General features: G+C 37.7%; 2 protein-coding genes across 5 annotated transcripts in view; one reads left to right on the top strand and one right to left on the bottom strand.

Moving 5' to 3' along the window:
- The first annotated feature begins 748 nt into the window (after window positions 1-748).
- LOC107689626 (histone-arginine methyltransferase CARM1) lies at window positions 749-17,744 on the top strand. Of its 2 annotated transcripts, none has more exons than XM_016487703.1 (16): window positions 749-1,005; window positions 5,462-5,587; window positions 6,002-6,108; window positions 6,317-6,421; window positions 6,786-6,896; window positions 7,571-7,748; window positions 8,811-8,901; window positions 9,096-9,177; window positions 12,029-12,114; window positions 12,240-12,329; window positions 14,034-14,171; window positions 14,262-14,351; window positions 14,430-14,542; window positions 14,676-14,756; window positions 16,168-16,236; window positions 17,400-17,744. In XM_016487703.1, the coding sequence occupies exons 1-16, from the start codon at window positions 864-866 to the stop codon at window positions 17,537-17,539; spliced, it is 1,749 nt and encodes a 582-aa protein (XP_016343189.1). In that variant the 5' UTR covers window positions 749-863; the 3' UTR covers window positions 17,540-17,744. The 2 variants fall into 2 exon arrangements, with proteins under 2 accessions (XP_016343189.1, XP_016343188.1); XM_016487702.1 differs by having other exon boundaries at window positions 750-1,005; window positions 14,676-14,774.
- A 2,830-nt stretch (window positions 17,745-20,574) lies between these two features.
- The window catches only part of LOC107689625 (protein YIPF1-like), a 5,223-nt gene continuing 823 nt past the window's right edge, over window positions 20,575-24,974 (bottom strand). For 2 of the 3 annotated variants that reach the window (XM_016487699.1, XM_016487698.1), the window contains exons 4-9: window positions 24,877-24,957; window positions 23,346-23,433; window positions 23,093-23,209; window positions 22,582-22,748; window positions 22,318-22,500; window positions 20,575-21,229 (exon numbers count right to left, since the gene is read on the bottom strand). In XM_016487699.1, the coding sequence (XP_016343185.1) occupies window positions 21,125-21,229; window positions 22,318-22,500; window positions 22,582-22,748; window positions 23,093-23,209; window positions 23,346-23,433; window positions 24,877-24,957 (741 nt within the window). In that variant the 3' untranslated portion in view covers window positions 20,575-21,124. The remainder of the gene's footprint in view (window positions 21,230-22,317; window positions 22,501-22,581; window positions 22,749-23,092; window positions 23,210-23,345; window positions 23,434-24,876; window positions 24,958-24,974) is intronic. The other variant, XM_016487701.1, reaches the window with a different exon arrangement.

Below are 24,974 nucleotides of genomic sequence, written 5' to 3'. Positions count from 1 at the left end.
AATAAAGCTGAAAGAAAAAATACAAATATTAGATGAAAAACTTAAACTAAACGAAAATTTGAAATGTTGCCTTGGAAAATAAAGTTTAAGTTGAACTGAAAATAGAAAAAAACAACTAAACCTTAGTTCTAGTAAAAATTCTAGAACAAATGTTAGAATTAAAATGAAAATGTGAACATATAAAGCTATTTCAAAATATTACTAAAAACGAATACTATATCTCCACTTCAGTGCCACTAACATACACCAAACTTTCAAGTTTTATTCCTATCTATATTCTTAAGGTTTTCACAGAGGGATTTGTTCATATATTATTCACCTGATTTATATAACATTTAATATTCCTTTTTTAAGGTTATTATAAAAAACGTTTATATCTTAATATGTCAACAAAATGAAAGACGAATTGTGAACCGGGCTTTAGCCTATCTAATATTCAGATTTCTGTTCTGAAAATGTATGTAAATTAGTGTAGGCTACATTTAATTAGATAACAGCTTATTTAAATATTTAAAGAACATTTCAGAAAACTTGTAATACAAAACAATTGTCTTATTGTACTGTGATTAATCATAGCGGGAAGTATGGTGACGTCTAGGCCTTATTCACCTGTGGTGTCTTTTCTTCTTCACAGCCTACTGTACAATAAAGTTTTCAACCCACACATTTAATGCATTTATTAGTAAATGTACTCAAGATACACCTGCTTTTTCTTTGTAGCCCATATCATGTCTTGAAATTGAACGAGAGCTGGAAAAAAGGAGATGTGGCCATGTGGAGGCAGTAGTAAGTCAGGCCTAGCTTGACCACTGACTCCAGGCGAGATCTGAGCCGCTGCCTGTCTTACTCTCCCCAGATCGAAGATGGCGGGGTCCGTGTTCTCAGGCGTGCGCCTCCTCTCCATCGGAGACGCCAACAGAGACATACAGCGACATTCAGAGCAGCAGCCTCTGCGACTAGAAATCAAAATCAACCAGGACGTGGCTCTCATAAGCCTCTCGAACAGTGAGTAGACGCTGGCTGTTAAACACTTTGAATCCGGCCTCAGTTGAGCGGTGTATCCTAGCTTAGCCTAATGAGAGTGGTGTGTGTGTGTGTGTGCTTGCGGCATGTGCGTCTGTTGCGCCGCCTGATCACCGGGACCAGCGGCTTTTGAGTTATGAGCTCAAATGCTGCCCATTCACCCCTGCATGCTTTCTAAAAGATGTCAAATTGCTGGAGCCATGGGTTTGGAATCAAACACGCATGCCACAAACCACGTTGATCGTAGCATGTTAGCATCCGTAAACACATCGTATTGTGTTATGATGCTTATATTAGTTACTACCCAGTTAATAACACACGGCAGTCCAGCACTGAATGTATTCCTACAGATAGAAATATACATGCATGTCTTTGCATGCATGAGGTTTCTTTAAGGCTTTTCTCCAGACTTTTAGCAGGACCACAAGGAAGGGCTTTGGATAATGTGGATTGGCGCCTGTAAAGTTAGCCGCAGTCTGAACCTTCAGTCATACTACTGAGCTTCAGGAAGTGTTATAGAAACGTCTTTATGTTTTGCACTGGGTTTTATTTGCGTAAACATTTGATTTGTCTGTTGATGTCGTTTTAACCTGGTTGGTTGATGGGCTGAATGGATGCTGAGCTCAGTTTTGATTGATTGCGCACATCCCAGGCGCGCAGTTCCGCGCCACCTCTCTACTTTTACTATGCTGTACTTTATCATAAGACAGCCCGGTTTATTTTTCTCAAAGTGCAGAAAGCATTGCCAAAGTAATGTGGAATTACGCGGAGGTTTCGTGTGGCAGCACCGTTTGGACATTCATCTTTGTTCTGCGGGGAACAATAGCGGGTCCCCCGCCTCCTTTTCTCCAGTGTCCCGCCTGTTCATTCAGTGCTCAGGGCTTTTGTTTGGAGCCTCATGCTGCCGATGTCCCGTGCATGAGATGAATGTCTTACTGAAACATATGCGCGACCCACATCGCATAGATTTCTTTTGAGAAGTTTTTATTGCTCGAGCCCCAAATGCCACATCATTTACAATTTTTTCGTCGAAAGCCCAAGTTTATTAAGTGTAATTCATATTAGTTTGTGACAGTGATATTTTGCACGTTTTAATGCCAGAGCCTGCTCTTAAATAATTATTGTTGTGTAAACATCAAGAGCTAGCAAAGGTGCTAAACTTAGTTTTGCTTTTTACAAATAAATTAACACTTAATGGAAATATTTAAACAGTTACACTGTTAAAAATGAGTACCAGTCTGTTTAATTCTACATGGAGCGGGTCGCACCCTTATGCCTCCTGCATTGTAGACATCACATGGCCGACCTTGTTGTGCGGTTGACAAGGTTGCTAATGATTGCAATAATAGTAGTAGTAGTAGTAATAATAATAATAATAATAACTGTCTTTACTGTATGAATGCTAACAGAAAACTTTCTGCATTTTTACAATTTCAAAAGTAAAAAAAAACTTTTACTTAATTTTTTTATAACAGTTTTACAAATGAGGACATCCACAAATTGAGGTTTTTGTCGATTTTGTCAGGTTTTGCTCACTTTTGGGTACAAATTTGTTCCCAAAATATGGTCAAGTACACACACATACACACATATGATTCCACCCAATCAGCTTATCTTTGTAAGAGTAAGATTTAGTCGCATATGCGAGTGATTTACTCGCAATGTAGAGGGTTGAAATCACAAAAAAAAGTAAACAAGTATGTATCAGCAAAATTCAACTTAAAAAAACAAAATTGAGTGTGGGTTGGCCAAATAAATTAGTACTATTATACTGTATGTTAGCCAGTGAAAAACGCAATACGTTTACCTTTTTATTTATTTATTTTTTATTTTTTTGCTTTCACTGTGGTAAACCTGTTGTCTCTTTAACTTGTTAGAAACAGTTGTTTAGTCTTTTAGGATGTTTTAGGAGTCCAAAGAGCAAAGCCTTCAGTTAGGAACAGTAGATACCAAGCATCCATGGGAGTCGGAACCATTGTATGTGAGACCCACCCACATTTTTAGACCAATGAAATTGGTCCCACTCACTTTTACTGTCTCTAATTCTGCGCATATATGTTTGTTCACTTTTCAGAGCGCCATCAGTCAAATCCATTCCACTTGAGGAATGCCCTAATAAATTAAACTCCATTCCACGTTTTAGCTACAGCCTTGACTTCCACGCTACTGCTTCCTCAAATCCATTCCACTTGGCTCATTCAGAGCCATATAAATGAAACTCCATTCCGTGTTTTCAGTACTCGTGCCTGCTGCACTCCCACAACACAGCAAGGTAAACAAAGCATCTTAGAATATCTGCCGCTCAGGTGGGTCTGGCTGTATGCTCACATACTGTCACGAATAAGCTGGGATTTAAAGGGGTCATATGATGCGATTTCAAATTTTCCTTTCTCTTTGAAGTGATACTCTTGGTGCATAAAGAAGATCTGTAAAGTTGCAAAGACTAAAGTCTCAAATCCAAAGAGATATTCTTTATAAAAGTTAAGAGTTAACCACGCCTACCTAAAATGGCTCATTCTAACATGCCCCCACATGTCTACGTCACGATGTGGGAAGACTTGCATAACGCCGCCCAAATGTTCACGCAAAGAAAGAAGGCGTAACTTTTATTCTCGCTGTAGTATTGTTGTTGCCGCCGTCGCCATGTCGTGAAGACGGTGTGCTTCGTTGTGAAAGCGAAACTACTTTGTTTGGTCTTCCAAAAGAGGACGATATCCCCTTCGTAATGCCTAGAGCTGATCCATGCTGGTCCCTGAGGAAATACATCAACTTTCACACTGTGGATCGCCGGATCGGCTTTCACCGTGGACGAAGCGGAGTCCAGCCCGGGGTCGTCACATGTGGTTGCCGCAAGCCCGCCGGCCGCTCCTTCGTCGAATCCGCCGGCCGCGCCATACTCAAGCCCGCCGGCCTCTGCTCACTCAAGCCCGCCGGCCTCCGCTCACTCTAGCCCGCCGTGTGTGACGCTGTGTGTTTCGTTGTGAAAGCGAAACTACTTTGTTTGGCCTTCCAAAAGAGGACACGACTAGAAATCAGTGGTTAAGTTGTATTTACAATACTGTTCCAGAACAGTTCAACCCAAATATTCAGATGTGTGCAGCACATTTTATGGAGGACTGTTTCCTGATCCTGGTAGAGTAGACTACAATGCCGGCTGTTCTGACTCACAGACTGTAAGTACGTTTTTTATATTAAAGAGTTTGCCACTGGCTATTCAATCGCGAGTTTTGAGCAGTGTACAGTAGCGCTTGTTTGTCATTTCTCAGATCACAAATGCAGACATGGTTTTATTTTTACACAGAATGCGTAAAAAGACAGTATATGTCATTATAATCAGTAATTATGTCCCCACTGGATGCAACAAATGCTTCGTTTATAATGGGTTTTAATGATTTTGTCTCGTCGCTCCGGCCGTACAGGGCATCACAGTATGGTAAAGGGCATAACATTTCCGTCACACGCTTGAAAGGCGGGGCATAGAGGAGATAATAATGTTTAGAAAATAGGAAAAAATAATGTACAGTATGTGGAAAATAATGTGTTTTTTGAACCTTAAACCGCATAAACACATTTCATTACACCACATACACAAAATACTGTTCTTTTTAGCAACATCATATGACCCCTTTAAATAAATGTTCATCATTTGTTCACCTGTTGCTTTTAAAGGCATCATGTATTCTTTGTTGCAGCATTAAATTACAGTTACACTTACACTATGTTGGACCCACCCACATTTTTTTTTGCTTCCGACACCCATGCAAGCGTCACTCTAAAGCTCAGATTTCCATGGCCTTATTCCCCTGCCCTCTGTTTTAGAGGTGTTTGCTTGAGCTGCTGTAGAGACTTACTTGTTTTCAACTCAATTATATAAATGAATACCAGCCTAATCTGTCTATGGAAAGCTTGACCTAATCCTGCAACAGCTGGACAAATAGATGACAAAATCCCTCATCCTGGCATCACAGCTTACTTTTGCAGTGGTTAGAAGGCCAAGTTAATGTTTTTGAACCGGTCTAGTTTAGTTTGATTTGCTTTTTTGTTTAGGTGGTAGTAACCTTTAAGGACCGAGCATGATTCGTTAATTTCTCCTGTGCCATTTTAAAGCAATAGTTCACATAAAAATGAACATTTTGTCATCACTTACGGTACCTCATGTCGTTCCAAACCTGTATGACTTTTTATTTTTTTTGTTGTGCACAAATGTTTATAAAGAATATCTTTTTTGTACATATAATGCAAGTCAGCGGGGTCCAGTGTTGTTTTGGACCTCACTGACTTTCATTGTATGGACAAAAACTGTTGAAACATTCTTCAAAAGTAAGTAATTTATTCAGTTTTTCTTCAATGAAAATTGTAAACAATGGGATAATATCAGAACACTGATCTGTTGTAGGGTGAGGCATATTTACCTCAAAGCATTTGCTTTCCTCCACAGATGAGGAGACGTGTGTCTTTAAGTGTACAGTGTCACGAGAGACAGAATGCAGTCGTGTTGGGAAGCAGTCCTTCATCATTACTCTGGGCTGTAACAGTGTCCTCCTGCAGTTTGCATCTCCAGCAGGTAAAACTCACCACCTTTTACGAGCACATCAGGCTTTATGGTAATTTAGCAGTTCGCTGAGAGACATTCAGACAAGCGAAGCATATTTTTATATTTTCACTCCATTAGGATTCTTTTCAGTTTCACTCTTTTCACTTTTCATTTGACTCTTAGGAAAACGAAGTGAAACAAGTTTGTTTTAGAATTTTAATAAAAGATAAATCTATAATTTTTCCCCCTTTTCTCGCCATGACTATAGCCATGTTAGCTGGCATGCCATTAACCATGAACAAACAAACATTCAGATAAGCACAGCTGCAGTCAGTCATTGTGTACAAACTTTTAATTTAAATGATTGTGGGCAAACCTGAATGAAGGGATGGTGCTGTGAAGCTTGTAATCTCTTGATGTGTTCCGTGGTGTTTTGTTTGCCAGATTTCTCGTCGTTCTATAACCTCCTGAAGAATTGTCGTGGACATGGGGGTGAACACTCGGTCTTCAGTGATAGGACGGAGGAGTCCTCAGCTGTACAGTATTTCCAGGTGTGTTTGGCTTCTAATTAACATGCATAAACAAAACACATTGTCATTTGTTAAAACCCATTTTATTCCTGGTTTACAACCTTAAGAGGTATTTTTAAATAAGTTTTAAAGGTATCCAGGCTAGCCTTTATTTCTAATGGAGAAATTTGACTTGTAGCGTCAACAGAAGTGGCATGATATGAATGTCCTCTTTTTTTTTTTTCTTCAGTTTTATGGCTACCTCTCTCAGCAACAAAATATGATGCAGGATTATGTGCGAACTGGAACATATCAACGGGCCATCCTCCAGAATCATACTGACTTCAAGGATAAAGTACTGTTATTTCTTCTGTTACTGTATAGATAGCATAGAGTTGAGTAGTTTCAGAATTGCTTTCTCTGTGCTTATTGTAGCATTTCTTGTTCTCCATTAAAAAAAAAAAATCATTAGTCAGGCATTTTGGCTAGTGTGACCTTGACTTTTAGCTTTGATGTTGTCCAGAACAAAACATCTAAAACTGGAACAGTTGACTTATTACAACTAAGTGAAAATGGACATTTGAGTCCACTTCATTTAAAATGGCTATTCCTTGTGAATGCTTCTCTGAATGAACTACTATTAAATTAAACCTGTAGTTTGGACCTGGTTGTGTCAAATCATGTGTTCTCATTCTTCCCTGTCCGTCTTTTCGCTTCAGGTGATTCTGGATGTAGGTTGTGGCTCTGGGATTCTGTCATTTTTTGCAGCTCAGGCTGGTGCCCGTAAAGTTTATGCTGTGGAGGCCAGTACCATGGCTCAACATGCAGAGGTATGACAGATTCCTCAATCACTAACATGCAGTACTGTTCAAAGATTTGGGATCAATAAGATTTTTTCAAATGTTTTTGAAAGACATCTCTTCTGCTCACCAAGGCTGCATTTATTTGATCAAACAAACTGTAAAAACAGTAATATTGTTAAATATTATTACAATTTAAATGTCTGTTTTCTATTTGGATATATTTTAAAATGTAATTTCTGTGATGACAAAGCTGAATTTTCAGAATCATTACTCCAGGCTTCAGTGTCACATGATCCTTTAGAAATCATTCTAATATGATAATTTGTAGCTTTTCTTATTTTTATCAATGTTGAAAACAGTTGTGCTGCCTAATATTGCCCAAACCTTTGAATGGTAGTGTATATTTCACATGTGTAGTCACATTTAATCATTTATAAATATGCAAGTAATTGAGTGACGTGGGATATCTGTACCAAAAATGTATGGTGATATAATTGATAGTAAAATTGTATTATATACAATTCTGGAGTATTGTTTAATCCTCTCCTGAGGACCTGAATGCTTGACAATCTAGATTTAGTATTGATACCAAGAAGCTGGTATTGTACCAAATGCAGAATTTCATAATAAGATGGCTTTTGGCATTGGCTAATTGAACGTCATGCTAAGTAGTAGTAATGCTAATAATTGTGTGTCCACAGGTTCTTGTGAACAGTAACAGGCTGTCAGAACGTGTTTTGGTGATTCCTGGTAAAGTGGAGGAAGTGTCCCTACCCGAGCAGGTGGACATAATTATCTCTGAACCCATGGGCTACATGCTGTTCAACGAAAGGATGCTGGAGAGCTATCTGCATGCCAAGAAGTTCCTCAAGCCCAACGGTAAAAAGGTTGTTTCAATAAAAATAACCAGACAAAGGCAGGCTGACATACAGTGCCCTCCATTAATATTGGCACCCTTGGTATATATGAGCTGTGAAAATAAATCTGCATTGTTTATCTTTTTGATCGTTCATTCAAAAAATTCACAAAATTCTAACCTTTCATTGAAGTAAAACAATTGAAAGTGAAGGAGATACTCATATCATGAAATAGATGTTTTTCTCTAATACACGTTGGCCACAATTATTGGCACCCCTAGAAATTTTTCAGAGTAAAATATCTCTGAAGTATATTCCCATTTATAATTAAAAACATTTTAGCACACCAGGGTGACTAGGAGCATGAGATTGTCCAGCCTTGACTTCCATCTTTAATGTTGTGGGCCTATTTTTCTGCTGGAGGTCCTGGACATCTTGTTCAGATACGTGGCATCATGGATTCTATCAAATACAAACAGATACAAAATCTAAACCTGACTGCCTCAATTAGAAATCTTACAATGGGCCGTGGTTAGATCTTCCATCAGGACAATGATCCAAAACAAACATCAAAATCAACACAAAAATGTGTCACTGAGCACAAAATGAAGCTTCTGCCATAGCCGTCCCAGCTACCCGACCTGAACCCTATAGAAAATGAGTGGGGTGAACTGAAGAGAAGAAGCACCAACATGGAGCTGGGAATTTGAAGGATCTGGAGAGATTCTGGATGAAGGAATGGTCTCTGATCTCTTGTCAGGTGTTTTCCAAACTCAGGTGGTACAGGAGAAAACTCAGAGCTGTTATCTTGGGAAAAGGACGTTGCAATAATTGGGTGCCAATAATTGTGGCCAATGTGAACTAGAGAAAAACATTTCATAATGAGATTTTCCTCCCATTTTCCATTGTTTTAATTAAATGATAGGTTAGAATTTTGTTAATTTTTTTGAATGAAAGATCAAAAGGATAAGCCACCTTTTAGCCACCTTTGCTCATATTTACCAAGATTGCCGATATTAGTGAAGGGCACTGTATAAATAGTGTATCAATATTTGTACATAACATACCTCTGTTCTCTTTACAGGCAAAATGTTTCCCACCATTGGAGACGTGCACCTCGCCCCTTTCACAGATGAGCAGCTTTACATGGAGCAGTTTACAAAGGCCAATTTCTGGTGTGTTTTCTAAAATGAGAATAAGGACATTGGGTGGGGGGAGAGTTCAGATGCAGATAAATATAAATAGTAGTCTCAAATAATAGTCTCAAAGTGTGAATAAACGGACAGTAATTTAAGACGGTAGCAGATGACTAACACATAACTCTGGATCATTTCTTTTGTGCTTATACTTACAAAACTGATTCTTTCAGGTACCAGCCATCTTTCCATGGGGTGGATCTGTCTGCGCTGAGAGGAGCTGCAGTAGATGAATACTTCAGACAGCCGATTGTGGTGAGAAATGGGAGGGAATGACTGGCGGATTGGTTGTGTGCAAGTTAATTCATAAATACCTGCTAGCTTTTTAGAGTTAGCCACAGCTTGGAACGTTCACTGAAGTAGGTGTGAAGGTAACTGGAGATTTGTATCCTCACTGGTTATAGATGAGCGGTGAGGGCTTGGGGGTAAATAGGGACAGGATTGAGTTACTTACTTAAGCCCAAATGAGAACAGTGAAGATGTTCTGGGAAATGGAGAAAGGCAGCATGCTTCCTGGATTAAAAAAATAGATTCAGTGGCAGTTTCATATAGGAGACTCAAGTGAAGCATGTATGCTCGCCCTTGTGCCCATGATGAAAGGCTTTACTTTGTGGTCAGGGTTTCTGAGCTCACGGTTTGTGTGGTCAGAGGGTATTCAATGAATTTAGATCTATCAAGGAAGGTTTATGAAGCACATCTTTATGTGTACAAGTAGGCCTGTCGCAATAATCAGTATATCGACTTATCGCGCAATATATGTACATGACCTCAATAATTTTTGGTGACGCAATATATCGCCCATATATATATATTTTTCCAAATATATTTATTTGCATTTGTTTTAATACAGAACAATACATAAAAAAAATAAAAAATAAAAAAATATATACATAAATAAAAGAAAACACATACCCAAGTAGGAGAACCTTATAAGAACAACAAAACCCCCCCCCTCCAAAAGGGGGAAAAAAAAACAACAACCAAAAAAACAACAACATCTCAACTATACCTTTCCATACACCACCATTCACAACCATCCATGTTACAATTTAACTGTCACCTTTTCTGAGTTATTAGTTATTTTGATAGATCTCATATCTTAGAAGATAATATTAAGAAAAACTATTTAAAGTCAATTAGTTTGCGTTTATTGGTGTTCACCACAATTTACTGGGTATATATGAAATAAACAGAATTTGGGATCACAAGGAACATTTTCTTCAGTCAATTTACCAATCATAACAAGAGTATTCTTCCAAAATTTTTGAATCTCAATACACTCCCACATGCAGTGGTAAAGGGTTCCAATTTCTTGTTTACATTTTAAACAACTGTCAGGAATATTTGGATTAAACTTATGTAATTTAACCGGGGTAATATATATCCTCATGAGCCATTTATATTGCAGAAATCTGCATCTAGTATTGACACATCGCCCATTATATTTACTTAAAAATTACATTCTATTTGCGCCTGTGTCTTTAGCAGCTTCTCGAACATAACGTGGTGTAGTCATGAGGTGCTAGTTCAAATGTAAAAAATGCTTCTACAAAAAAGTTTCATCTGCAGATATGGTCTTGTTTAGGGATCTGTGCCTTTGTGTTTTTCAGCAATAGTGTGTACCCTTAATTTACAGTGAAAAGAAGGTCAGGGGAAAATCTGTAGATGGAAAAATCTCCATACAAGTTCTTTGTGCATTTTTCTTTTTTTCTACTTGTTACTTTGCACTTTTTGTTAGAAAATGTTTATTTACTATTTATTCAGGTTTTTTAAGGTATCTAATATTTTTATAATTTCCATGATCTAAATATTCTTAAAAATTAAAAGTTTGTTGTCATTTGGAAGTGTGTAGGCCTTCTTGCATTATTATGCCGTTACATTATGATTATATATTCAGTGGCATAAAATGGTCAATAATATCGCTTATCGCAGTTGTTTCTGGGGAAATATATCGCACAGCAAAAAGTTGTTATCGTGACAGGCCTATGTACAAGTATTCTACATGTGAAATTTTGTTTCTTGATTTTCATCTAGGATCCACAGTGTTTTGAAATCCATCAGAGCTACTTTTTCTACTTACGTGCACTCGAGAAGCCAAAAAACTCGCGTTTGAATCATCAGTGGCTAATTCTTTAAATATAAAAAATGTACTTACAGTCTGTGAGTCAGAAGCGCCAGACTGTCCTCGCAAAGTTGGAACAGCCTTTGAGCACAAGACCCATTGTAGGCTACTCTGCAGGTTCAGGAAACAGTCCTCCATAAAATGCGTCACACACTGAGGGCTTGAGTGAGGAGCGGCTGGCGGTCTAGAGTGAGTGGAGGCCGGCGGACTTGAGAACGGCCCGGCCGGCGGATTCGACAAAGGAGCATCCGGCGGGCTTGCAACAACCACATGTGACGACCCCGGGCTGGACTCCGCTTCGTCCACGGTGAAAGCCGATCCAGCGATCCACAGCGCAAAGTTGATGTATTTCCTCAGCGACCAGCACGGATCAGCTCCAGGCATGACGAAGCGGATATCGTCCTCTTTTGGAAGGCCAAACAAAGTAGTTCCGCTTTCACAACGAAACACACAGCATCTCCACAACATGGCGGCGGCAATGAGAATATAAGTTACGCCTTCTTTCTTTGCGTATATACTGTGTCTTTGCAACTTTACAGATCTTCTTTATGCACCAAGAGCTTGTAACACTCCAAAGAGAAAGGAAAACTTGAAATCGTATCATATGACCCCTTTAAGTTGTCGATTATGCACTTGATTTTTCAGTCCACAGATTTCCAGACATCATAATTGTAGTTTACAGTCAGTGTGTGTGGTTTATGTCCAGCAGTAGTCAGCTGTTCAGGCATATGCTATTCCTGTAATGGCGTTACACTGCTGGGACAGTGACCTGCTGTGGTCTGGCTCCAGAGGGTGCTGTTGTAGCATCCTTCAGAGTTCAGGCTGAGGCGGGAGAGCCCTCTGAGCTAGGACTGAGTCTGATTAACTGTGGCTCAGCCCTTGACAAGAGGCCTCACAGCACGTCAGTTTGTTTTATTCAAATTGCTTCATCCTCTTCTTACCTGGATACCTGCCTTTTCTAATTTATTCTGTCATTTCTTGCAGGACACTTTTGACATCAGGATCCTGATGGCCAAATCAGTGAAATATACAGTGAACTTTTTAGAAGCTAAAGAAGAGGATCTTTACAAGTATGATTTCACTAAATGCGTAATTTTATTGTGTTTAAATACAGCCTTTTGATATATGGGAAAAGTACAAATTGAAGTCTGTCAGCTTGTCACATTTTTATATATCCTTTTCTTACTTGTTCCAGGATAGAAATCCCCTTTAAATTCCACATGATGCATTCAGGGCTTGTACATGGGCTGGCTTTTTGGTTTGATGTCGCATTCATTGGATCGGTGTAAGTTCCAACATATTCTATTCAAAGTGTTTTCACACTTGAGTCCTCTCTCACAGAACCAAATTCAGACTATTTTAAATCGATTAAAATGTGAACTAAGTGAAAGAACCTGTTTTTCTGTGCTTTTTTTGTGATTCTGATGAAATGCCGCTTATATAGGGCGCTTTCCCGCCACCTGCCATTGGCTATTGCGATGCAATGGTGTTAAGTGAATAAGGCTTCAGTTTTTGAGGAGAAAGGTGTTTCCCCCAAGCGATCAGCTTACACTTTACACAACATCTTGTTCCCTTCTCAGGGAACTGAGGTTACGCCAGTAACCAGAGATGTTTTCTGTGCTTTCACTCTGTCACTGTTGTGCTTAGATCAAATCGATCTTACTGTTTTTTTTTATTTTTTATGTTGAACCATTTGAATGCCTAATGGTTAGAGAGTCGGACTTGTAACCTGAAGGTTGCAGGTTCGAGTCTCAAGTCCGGCAGGAATTGTCGGTGGAGGGAGTGAATAACCAGCACTCTCTTCCACCCTCAATACCACGACGGCGGTGAGACCCTTGAGCAAGGCACCGAACCCCCAACTGCTCCCCGGGCGCCGCAGCAATATGGCTGCCCACTGCTCCGGGTGTGTGTTCACTTCTGTGTGTGTGCACTTGGATGGGTTAAATGCAGAGCACAAATTCTGAGTATGGGACACCATACTTGGCCACACTTCACTTCATGTTTTATTATTTTATAATATTATTAATAATAATGCTATTAATGCTGACATAAATGTAAAAATATATAATGTATTATTATTATTATTATTATTATTATTACCAAATTCAGACCACGTTAAATTGACCAAAACATGAAACAAGTCAAAGAAATCAGGTTCTCTTTGCATTCACACTGGTGTGCTCAGATCTGATTGTGGTCCATTTCAATCTATATTTTTTTTAATTAATTCAATTATTTGAATATTGTCTTTTTTTTTTGTCAGTAATAATTTTGTCGCAATGCAAATTATAAGATGACTGTCAGGTTGTTTTGGGGGTTCAGTTGTTTTTTAAAAGTTTGTTTAGTTTGGTGATGTGTAACTTTTGTCCTGAATTTTTGTGGACCACTGAAATAAACCAAGTTACCATTATTCATTTTTTTTAATTCATATTGTCAGATTTTAAAAATACTTTTGTAGACCCCCTGAAATTAATCGTTACCATTATTTTTTATGCATATTTTATTGTCAGATTTTAAAAATACTAAGTGATTCTTGAATGATGACTCTTATTAAAGAATTGGTATGTGGACTATAAGCATATACAGGGACATGCGAAAGTTTGGGAACCCCTTGCAGAATCTGTGAAAATGTGAATAATTTTAACAAAATAAGAGAGATCATACAAAATGCATTTTATTTTTTATTTAGTACTGTCCGGAGTAAGCTATTTTGCATAAAAGATGTTTACATATAGTCCACAAGACAAAAAAATAGCTGAAATTATAAAAATAACCCCCTTCAAATACTGTGTGTGGTTACCTGAATGATCTACCACTGTTTTCTGTTTTGTGATGGTTGTTCATGAGTCCCTTGTTTGTTCTTCAACATATGGGAATATGGTCATGATTTTAAAACTTTTTGAATACTTGGATATGAGGGAACTATTTGAATGTTTTGCAATCGGAACATTTTGACAGGTATGCTCTTGTGCTGTGTCTCTCTGAACAGGATGACGGTGTGGCTCTCCACGGCCCCCACAGAACCCCTCACTCACTGGTACCAGGTGCGCTGTCTGCTGCAGTCACCTCTCTTTGCCAAGGCAGGGGACACAATGTCAGGCACTGCACTTTTAATCGCCAACAAGAGGTGAGCACCCACAATGCTTTGTGTTTTAACCCTCAGGCTGTTTCGCTTTTTACTACTTGTGGTCTTATTTGTTTCCACTTCCTCTCACAGACAAAGCTATGACATTAGTATTGTTGCTCAAGTAGACCAGACAGGCTCCAAGTCCAGTAATCTACTTGATCTCAAGAACCCATTCTTCCGGTGAGAGGATGCATTGCTTTGAAAAGCAATAAGGAATGTCTGAATGGTGTGTTGATTATGCTATGCTGTGTTCTGCAGGTACACGGGCACAACACCCGCCCCACCTCCAGGTTCACACTATTCCTCCCCCTCAGAGAATATGTGGAACACTGGGGGAACTTACAGCATGAGCCAAGGCATGGCTGTGTCGGGTACATCACCAGGAAGACTCTCATAAAATCATTCCTCTTTTTAGATCTATATCAGCTGACGTTCCTCCCATCCGGCTGCTATTGCATAACTGGAGTGATGCCACTAATATTTTACTCTGTCTGTTTTTGTCAGGGATGCCTACAGCCTATGATCTCAGCACTGTCATTGGCGGCAGTGGGACTACAGTGTCCCACAACAATCTCATCCCCATTGGTACAGACACGCATGCACGTATGGATATTTACACACACACTCACACATGCACACAATTGAGGAGTGAAATTAGCTCTGTGGAGGTTTTTTTTTTTTTTTCTTTAAGCGGTCGTTCACCCATAAATGAGAATTGTATCATCAGTTAATCACTCATGTCTTTCCAAATCCATAAGACTTTAGTTCATCTTTGAGACACAAATGAAGTTGCTGGGGGTTGTTTTCATTTTTTTCTGTCAATCCGCTGTAAATCAGCAAAAAAGTACAAAAAGACATTGTATAAGTAATCCAGAAGCTCGGACCTCATTGCTTTACATATTTCAAGCAAGCACATTTCTTTGAGCTTCAGTGTATACCCTATTTTAGCTTTATGTGTGTGAGATGATCAATGTTTATTTATGAATAAAGGTGTAAATAAAATGTTTCATGTAAAGTGATTGTGTCTTCATATGGAAGATTGGTATGGATTACTTGATTCGTATGGACTACTTTTACGAAGTATGTTTGTACTTTGAAAAGCCACACAACCAAAACTTTGATGCTTCAATGGATGGGCAAAATGATGTGAGAATATTAATATCTTCATTTGTGTTTCAAAGATGAATGGGAATCATACAGATTTGGAACATCATGAGGGCGAGTAAATTCATTTTTGGGTGCACTATCCCTTTAAGTACTAAAAAAAAAGTTTATAATTTCAAAGGGGCCACATCATGAAGGATCAAATTTTGATCTTTAACTTTTGATCTTTTGAGATGAGAGCTTGATGTTATAATGAAAAAATACTGTAACTTTCAGAACTCATCACCTCCCCAGTCCAAATAGACCTTCTGTTAAAGCTAAGCTCCTAAAATGGCCCATTCTGAATTTTCTGACATCAGAAAACGCAATCATCCATGTGTACTCATCAGTGATGACTATTGGGTGACCAGAAACTTCACAGTGTGGTAGAGTATCACTTAATGTGGTAAGTGATGCTTTTCCCATGTGAAAAGAGTAATTGCATATAGAAGCATTAAAGGTGCAGCAGCAGCAAAAAAAAAAAGTTACATTTTGAAGGTCGGGGAGAGAGTAGAATATGGCCATAACCAAAATGTCAAGTCAAAATGATGTTTTGGTGCAAAAAACATTTATAATTGTATCTCAGGGGAAAAAAAGTGTGTATGATATGGCCCCTTTAATGTATAAATTAACTACATAATTATTTTAATATCTCTTCTAATATCCTTTATAGTACAATTAATAATTGTCTATTGTTATTGAAAGGTTTTCTACACAACAGTACTACAGTTTTAGATTATATCACAGCCTTTCTCCTTTAGCTTCGTGTCAAATATTCATGTTTTTCATGTATATCAGATTTTGTTCTTGTGTAAATTGAAAATAGATGTCTTTTTTTTTTTCCCCCCTCCAGTGAACACGGGGATTGTGAATCACACTCACTCCAGAATGGGTTCTATAATGAGCACCGGAATCGTCCAGGGTGAGTGTCTCTGCTCTTATTGTTTTCACACAGTAAAACAGGGCCTGGACTCTTACAGATAAATTGATATTCCTTCCAAAAATTAAAATTCTCTCATATTTACTCACCATCATGTTATCAAATGGAAAAATAAGGCTTTTGTTCATCTTCAAAACACAAATGAAGATATTTTTCATATTCTCTCATCATTTTTGTCCAGACATTGAAAGTCTACACTTTACAAAATTTTCATGCATAAAAAATTACGTAGACATAAAGTAACTTTTCATAAAAGCTTTTATTCATATGTAAACAGTGATCATTCATACATTCATGTAAAACACCCGCGCCTCGTTTTGATTTTGAAACGTGCAGTGCTCATGTTTATTCGACAAAGTCAAAGCCTTTTGGAAGATTTATTTGTGGCAGTCAGTTTTGATATTGTGGCGGGCCGCCACAAATAAATCAATGTATGCGAAACACTGAACATTGTCATGGTTTTAAAGTGTGAAGGTGTTTAATATCGTGTTGCACTGAACATTTGTGCTTGGTGTGATATGAATAGGCCTTTACAGTACTGGTAGTGTGTGCTGAGTGCCTGCAGATTGATACCATGTGAATAGTCTCATTAAATTCATTCTCAAACAATGAGTGTTGTATTTTCGAGGTGACGTGTTAAGTAAAAAAAGAAAAGGTTCCACCTCAAACATTTTTCGCTCTCTTCCAGTCTCTCCATTTAGTTGTTTATAAAGAGTCTTACATAAAGCTGATTAGGGTGAAGTGAACCTGAAACCAGGCTAATTATACAAATTCTTTGACTACTTATTAGTTGACTAATTAATAAAAAATAGTTTGAACATTCCTAATGGTGATTGTTCTTTGATTTGATCTCTTAAGCCCAAAGTATAGTTCAGTTTTCACACAAACACTTAGCATACACATACAGCCAAAAGCACAGCTTTTCAAAATATACTCCATTTGATCGCGTGTAAACACAGGCACTGACATGCCCACTAGAATGTTTCCACCTTGTGGATAAACTTAGTAGTACCAAAAAAATTGTCACACACACTATACAAGTATCACAGCTTAAAAACACACAAAGCATACTTTTAACTTCAACATCTTAGTAACCACATGTTCATAAATACAAAGGATGTAATGTTGCTTTTATCTCCTCTCAGGGGCTACAACTGCCCAGCAGGGTCCCAGCAGCAGCAGTCCTTATTACCCCGTCACCAACCAGTTCACCATGGGTGGCCCGGCTATCTCCATGGCATCTCCTATGGCCATCCCCAGCAACACCATGCACTACGGGAGCTAAGGCCGAGGGACGGCCTCTGAATGTCCAATTACCCACCCCCCCCACCTCACCCCACCCTACCCCTGCAAACTGACCGCAGCCAAATTCAGAATACCAAAACCAGTACACCAGTCTCTGACCATCACTTTATTCTCGCTCGCTCTATATATAGATATACATGTATACGTAAATATATATATATATATATATATATATATATATATATTCACATTCTAAACGGACGGTCTCTGCATGTCCATTTCCCCCCCCCAACCCAACCCAACCCAACCAAACTGACCGCAGCCAAATTCAGAATACCAAAACCAATGCACCAGTCTCTGACCATCACTTTATAGCCTCTCTCTCTCGCTCTCGCTATATATAGATATACATGTATACGTATGTATATATATATATATATTCTAAACTATGTTTCTCTCACTGGTGTTTTATTCTTACATATCCGTCCCGTGGCCCTATAACGTTAACGTGCGCAGGCATTCGGCCAGTTCAACAGGTCTGAGGTGTATCATTGTTACTCTTCACCAATCACACACAGCGCCTGCTCCACAACCAGCCACTAGGAGGCAGCACTTGTCTGTAAGCATGCTGAAAAAGCACAAACCAGAGATTCAAGACTCAATGTAAAAAGGACTCGTTCGGAAGAACACTGACGATGGGACATATTTTTTTTTTTTTTTAGATGTGCTCACGTTCCCCCTTACTTCATGAATTCCCACTTTTTTTTAGCCGCATAAATGCCATCATTGACTATTGAAATGAATTCAAGATCTATTGCAGGATCTCGCCACTGTTCCTAACAACTCCAGCTCCGTTGTACCTACACTTCACCATCGGCTTTTTTACGTTTGCAGTGATTTCGACCGGCTATCACATCTCGATTCACTCAGCATGGGCGTTTGATGGCCATCTCAACTCACCTAGATGTTCGCAACCTCTCAACACTCGCCTGAAGCGACGGACACATTCTGTAAATGCTCACCAAGTTCATTACAACTACTAGCACAGTACCGCTGGATCCTGCCTGTAGACAACCATAGTGTAGATAGAGGTCATCTTACTTTTCATTCCATTTCTTACTGTGTTTTAATGTAGTGCAGTCCCAGATTTATGTGTCGCTCGGTGTTCCGAGGTGAATTCTGAGCGTGGATTATCAAAACTGCTGCTGTCGACCTCCGACTCCCAACACGACGCAAATCTGACTTATAAATTGGCGCATTCATTTTTAGTCAATTATAAGGACCTTAAAGGACACACAGGTTTTAGGAATAAAAATACCAGCGCCAAAACCCTCCATTATCAGCCAAGGAGGACGGTAGAGTGCTGGGAAGGACAGTCGGCACTGTGGGGAGGAAGACAGATGGATGAATGATATAAACCGTTAGGTCCGTGGACACACTGACCGCTGCAGCAGGAATTGCAGTATCCTAGTTTACATCCCCCGAGCCCTTATCTTGTCAACTTCTGTGTTGTGAGACTTGAGGAAACGAGGAGATCAAGTGATGCCTGACTAGCTATAACTTTCCTCCTCTTTTCCTCCCCTCTCCCACTCCGGGGATATGATATTGCGATAGCCCCATCCAAGACTTTGAAGTCGTATGCACCGCTTCCAGTCACTTTTTTTCCCCAGTTAATTCAGTTTGATTTAGAACTTTCATGAGATCATGAGATGAAAACAACCATGCCTGCTAGTTTGTAGAATTAACGTTTTGTTTTGTTTTTATTTTCTTTCACAAAAAAACGCAACAGACAAAAAAAAGAAAGAAAAATGGAGCAAATTAAATGTTGAGGGAGAAGTCCCAAAGTGTGGCTGCTTACAGTAGCATTATTTTTTGTTTTATGGATGAAGTTGGGGAAAAAAAATCACACTTGATGGTTCGAGAAGTTAAGTGATCTGGGGTGTGTTTCTCCAAAAGCCTTGTTCGCCAACTATGTTCGCAAGTTCCATTGAACTCGTATTGGTAACGACAGAATTTGAGGCCATAGTTGCTTTTGGGAAACGCACCCCTGGATGGGTTATAGATGGTAAAGCAGATGTACATTAAATGGAGAAGAAAAGAAAATCCAGTAACATTTTGCATTGGCGTTCCATTTGTTTATGTTTTTGGTATTATGAAATAATTCATTTTTACAGCATTTATTATGGTTAATGTCGGTTTATAAATATAGTATTGTTAGTTAATTCTTGTTTAATACATCTTGAAATGTATTAGAAATTATGTAGAAATGAACATCAACCAAGATAAAGACTACAAATATATTGTAAAGTATTATAGAAAATTCTGTAACATTACTTGTTTGAAACCCATATGACTTTCTGTCTTTCATGAAACAAAAAGGAGAAATTTTGCTATTTAAGCTGCTTGTTTCCATATAATTAAAGCGGCCAGTGCACAATTTCAACCATTACGTCTGTCTTTTTCTAATATAAAGCTGTTGTATTGTTTCAGAATACTACTTTTAGTCATAGGGACTCATTTTAAGGTGCTGTTATGTCCTTTCTGTTTGTCAGCCACTGGGCACTGTCCACTTTTGTTTAATGGAAAAGCACAGATTGGACTGGATTGGTGGAAGAAAGAAAGTCATACACGGTTGAGAATGAGAGAATTAATTTTTGGTGAACTATCCTTTTAAATGATTTTTGAAAAAAATGGTTCAACCAAAAACAAATTCATTTACTCATCCTCACATCATTTAAAAAATATTACTTTCTCTTGTGGAACATAAAAGCTATTTGGAGAAATTCTTAAAGTGTTTATGTCCATGCAGTGGAAGTCACTGAGCACCAAAATAGTTTGGTTAGCAACACTTTTCAGAATAACACATTTTATGTTTTACAGAACAAAGTCATACAGGTTTGGAATGATATGAGGGTGAGTAAATGATGACAAGTTTCATTTTTGGTTAAACTATCCCTAAAAGAGACTTTTATATTAAATAAGTGCAAAGCATACCTTCTTAGAAATGCGTAGCCCAAGTAGGAGTGGTGATGCATCTATCCCCAATCATACCAAACAAACTCAAAATGACATGTCTGACCCTGACAAGAATGATTTTAATCCACAGTGTCGAGCTGTCCAGGAAAGCAACATTAAATACTTAATACAGGTACTTCCTCTCAAATTACAGAATAACGAGAGAAAGTAGCCTAAAAGGAAAGAAAGCAGTCAGGGGTTATGAGGCAAACCTCAAAGCAGTTCACAGTAATACAAGACCACCCTTATAAATTACTCTATTTTGACTGAAAGAAACAAAAATGGGCAAAACCTCTTAAATTATAGGTAATAGATGGACATAAGTGACCATGACACTTGAGGAAAATAATAAGTAGGTCACTTTACGTATTAAAGAAAAATAGTACAAACTAAAGTCATCAGTAAATCATTGTGATTTTACTTGTGATCTGAGGGAGGTTACTTATCTGCTGAGTTAGTTACAAACTGGAAACACTTTCAATGTGTTTGCTGGGAATGCTTGTGTGCATCAATCAGCACACTAATCTGAACTCCTCTGTTGCTCGTTTATCATATTACACATTTTCCATGTCCCTTGAATATAAAGACTCCTAGGTTCCCATTCAGTTGGTCATTGATGCTTTCCCACGGTAAGTGTTGTATGATTTGCGGCTGGGGTAGTCTGTTGTCCGGAGTGCGATGATCCTGTGTGTGTTGGCGTTTGGAAGAAGTAGAGCTAAAAGGAGAGATGGAAATGTATTAAATACTAAAGCTGAGTGTTTGTTGTAATGGATGGTGTAACTTTACCGGAAGAAATGACCAACCTGCATGTGCAGTTGGAAGGGGAGGTAATGCTTATGCTATTTATCGCAGTCCTTCTTACAGGGTACACTATCATTTGAATATTTGGGGTCATTCATATTTATAAAAATACAGTAAAAACCGTAATCTTGTGAATTATTACAATTTAAAATACCTGTTTTCTATTATTAAATATTTTAAAATGTAATTTATTCCTGTGATGTCAAAGCTGAATTTTCAACATCATTACTCCAGTCTTCAGTGTCACTTGATCCTTCAGAAATCATTCTGATACGCTGATTTGCTGCATTTCTTAGAGATATCTTTTTATTATTATCAATGTTAAAAACAGTTGTGCTTAATATTTTTGTGGAAACTGTGATTTGACATTTTAATACAAAGTTCAAAAGAACAATTTATTTCAATTAGAAATCTTTTGTAACATTGTAAATGTCTTTACCTTTACTTTTGATCAATTGAATGCATTCTTCCTGAATAAATGTATTAAAAGTGTATGTGTATAATGTACATTTTATTTATATATATGTATATTATACACACACACACACACTGACCCCAAACTTTTCATCGGTAGTGTATGTCACATTATAAATCACTTTAAGCACTATCAACAGCATATGTTCTTGTCAGTTACCACATAATTTAATATGGACTCATCCTCTGGTTTGTAAAAATGAAGTGTCTTGAAAAGTTTATTTGCTGTGATATCAGACTGGTTCCAGTTAAATGTGTTAGCATAAGACTGGTGTGAATATGAACACCAATCTCTCAACATGCCATAACCAGCTATAGAAGTAAACAGAGCTACTTTTGCTTTGTATTCACAGAAAGATTAGGGTATTATGGTAACACATAAGCAGTTGCTCCTAAAAAATAGTTCCACCTTAAAAGTCTAATTTAAAGAGTTTTATAGCTCAAAGATGAGTCAAATTATTTCAGATACAGCTGATAGCGTTTAAGGTGTATTTGACTTGGAATAGTCCTTTGAAGAGTTTCTCTCACCTTAAAGCCAACAGCCAGAAGGGCATGAAGTGACACTATTACCGCCATGGTAGCAAATGCCGTTAGTTTTGTGTCATCGCGGATAGCCGGCCAGAATGCCATTACCAACACTGAGCCAGAGATCACCATGGCAATGACAATCAATAGCCACTCGAGCCAGTAAACGGAAATTGTCCATAAAATCTAAAAACAGAGACTGAATTTGACTTATCAGGTCTAACATCATTAAGTCTGACCGTGTGTTGAACATTATCTCAAACTTACCGAGGTAGGGATATAAATGAACAGAGAGTAACCGTAGACACACACAGTCTCTAAAAACGTGTAACTGCTGATGTGACTCTCAACACTTTGACGCCACATTAGGAAGCCCCAAACTCCTAGAGGCACCAGCCATGCATAGAGGAACACAGTGACGGCTGCAATCGAGACTAAAACGAAACAAAATCTTCATTTAGTATATTCATAAGGGATTGACATAAACCGCACTGTCTGCTACATATTCTTTTTAATAAAAATAAAAAAGACTCAAATCTTGAATCTATGAGTTGTGGGTTTAATCAGTGGTTGACCTTTAGATTTACTGATACTCAAATCTGATTGGTTGTTTATATAATAATATTTAGTTAATTTCGTTTATTTATATAACTAAAACAAATACATAACCAAAAAGTTGTGTTCTTTTATATTCGTAAAGTATAATATTAGGTCCAATTACTCTTAAAGTACCAAAGAAATCATTCTCCACAAATGTCCATTCCTACTGCGGTCTCACCTCTGTTGAATTGAGGTCTGTAGTGATGCCCTGGGTCTCCCATATTGAACAGAAATGTGTAGAGGTCTCCACTGATGGCCACTGAGAACACTAGAGTCACACAGATCCAGAAAGGACCTGACAAGAGGAAGGAAAACAAAAACTAAAATGTTTGACAGTTTCATGATAATCCACATTCATTCAAATATAAAGAACTCATTTGGATGTGTTGTTAAGAAGTGCTCTGCAAGATTAAAAATAATATCTACATTACCATAGAGATCAGGGTTATTTCGAATGTGGTGTTTGACGAAATTCCGTCCTGGCAAAGGTATGACTGAGCCCTTTATCCTATCCAGCACCTAAAATAATAAAGATAACAGTATTTACAATTACTAAGGCACTAGAGTTGTTTATGCTTTGATTTGAATGTGGTAGTTAGTAGTAGGTAAATGACCAAGCAACCAGGATCTCCCTTTAAAATATTAGTAATTAGTTCAAATTTACCATGATATGAGATAAAGCCTAAATGTGAAATTTTCTATTACTATTAGTATTATGTCAATCTTGTCAAAAATACTGGTTAACCTGCTTTTTTTTCCCTTGATGTTTTGTGACTTTTTTTTTTTCATTTAGAGTCATGAACATGTATGCAAAGTTTCTACTGTTTACATAGTTTGCCAGTCAATCTGCACAAAAGCAATATTTGTTATTTTGTGTCTTTTTCTACTCCCTAAGGGTATTTACATTTATGTATTTGGCAGATGCTTTTATCTTAAGAAATTTACACCGAGTTGACAGTGTACATTTTTGTCACTTCCTGCATGGTAATTTCGCTGGGAATCGAACCAGTGATCTTTAAATTGCAAGCGATGCTTCTACAGTTTGAGCATTAGGAAAGCACACAGAATAAATGTGACCCTGGACCACAAAACCAGTCTTAAGTCACTTGGATATATTTGTAGCAATAGCCAAAAAAACACTGTATGGGTCAAAATTATCGATTTTCTTTTATGCCAAAAATCATTAGGATATTAAGTAAAGATCATGTTCGTCGCTGGGGTATATTTGTAGCAATAGCCAAAAATACATTGTATGGGTCAAAATTATCGATTTTCTTTTATGCCAAAAATCATTAGGATATTAAGTAAAGATCATGTTCCATGAAGATATTTTGTCAATTTCCTACCATAAATATATCAAAACTTAATTTTTGATTAATAATATGCATTGCGAAGAACTTAATTTGAACAACTTTAAAGGTGATTTTCTCTATATTTTTTTGCACCCTCAGATTCCAGATAGTTGCATCTCGGTCAAATATTGTCCTATCCTAACAAACCATACATCAATGGAAAGCTTATTTATTCAGCTTTCAGAAGATGTATATATCTCAATTTCGAAAAATTGACCCTTATGACTGGTTTTGTGGTCCAGGGTCACAAATGTTTTTACAAACTTCTGTTTAAAATGTTTAAATGCTTTAAAAAATGGTTACAAAATAGTTTAAATACCCTTTATAAAATGTACAGTTTGTAAAAAAAAATATTTTTGTTTAAATCATGTTAACTTTATTTAATTATATTTTTTCAGTTATGTGTGGAAACTATTAATGATAAAAGTTTACTGTTTTTACTGTATTATTCATTTATATGCTTGTTTTCATAGTGTGACTTTGGTGAACCATACCGAATCCAATTTGGGTAATTTTGACCCAAAGATTATATTATACTGTACCAAGATTATATTACAACATAATATGAAGGTTACAAAGAATACCATACCAAGTAAGAAAACAAATATACCTGCATTGTATCTACGTTGAAGAATGACTGATAGTATTCAAACGTCCAAAAACCACCAGTTTGTTTTTCACCTCCAAGCAACTGTGGGAAAATGGGGG

The sequence above is a fragment of the Sinocyclocheilus anshuiensis genome, unplaced genomic scaffold (genome assembly GCF_001515605.1).
Source record: "Sinocyclocheilus anshuiensis isolate Anshui unplaced genomic scaffold, SAMN03320099.WGS_v1.1 scaffold813, whole genome shotgun sequence".
NCBI lineage: Eukaryota > Metazoa > Chordata > Actinopteri > Cypriniformes > Cyprinidae > Sinocyclocheilus > Sinocyclocheilus anshuiensis.
The sequence above is the reverse complement of the archived record's forward strand: the minus strand, read 5'-3'. Positions and strand labels throughout refer to the sequence as shown.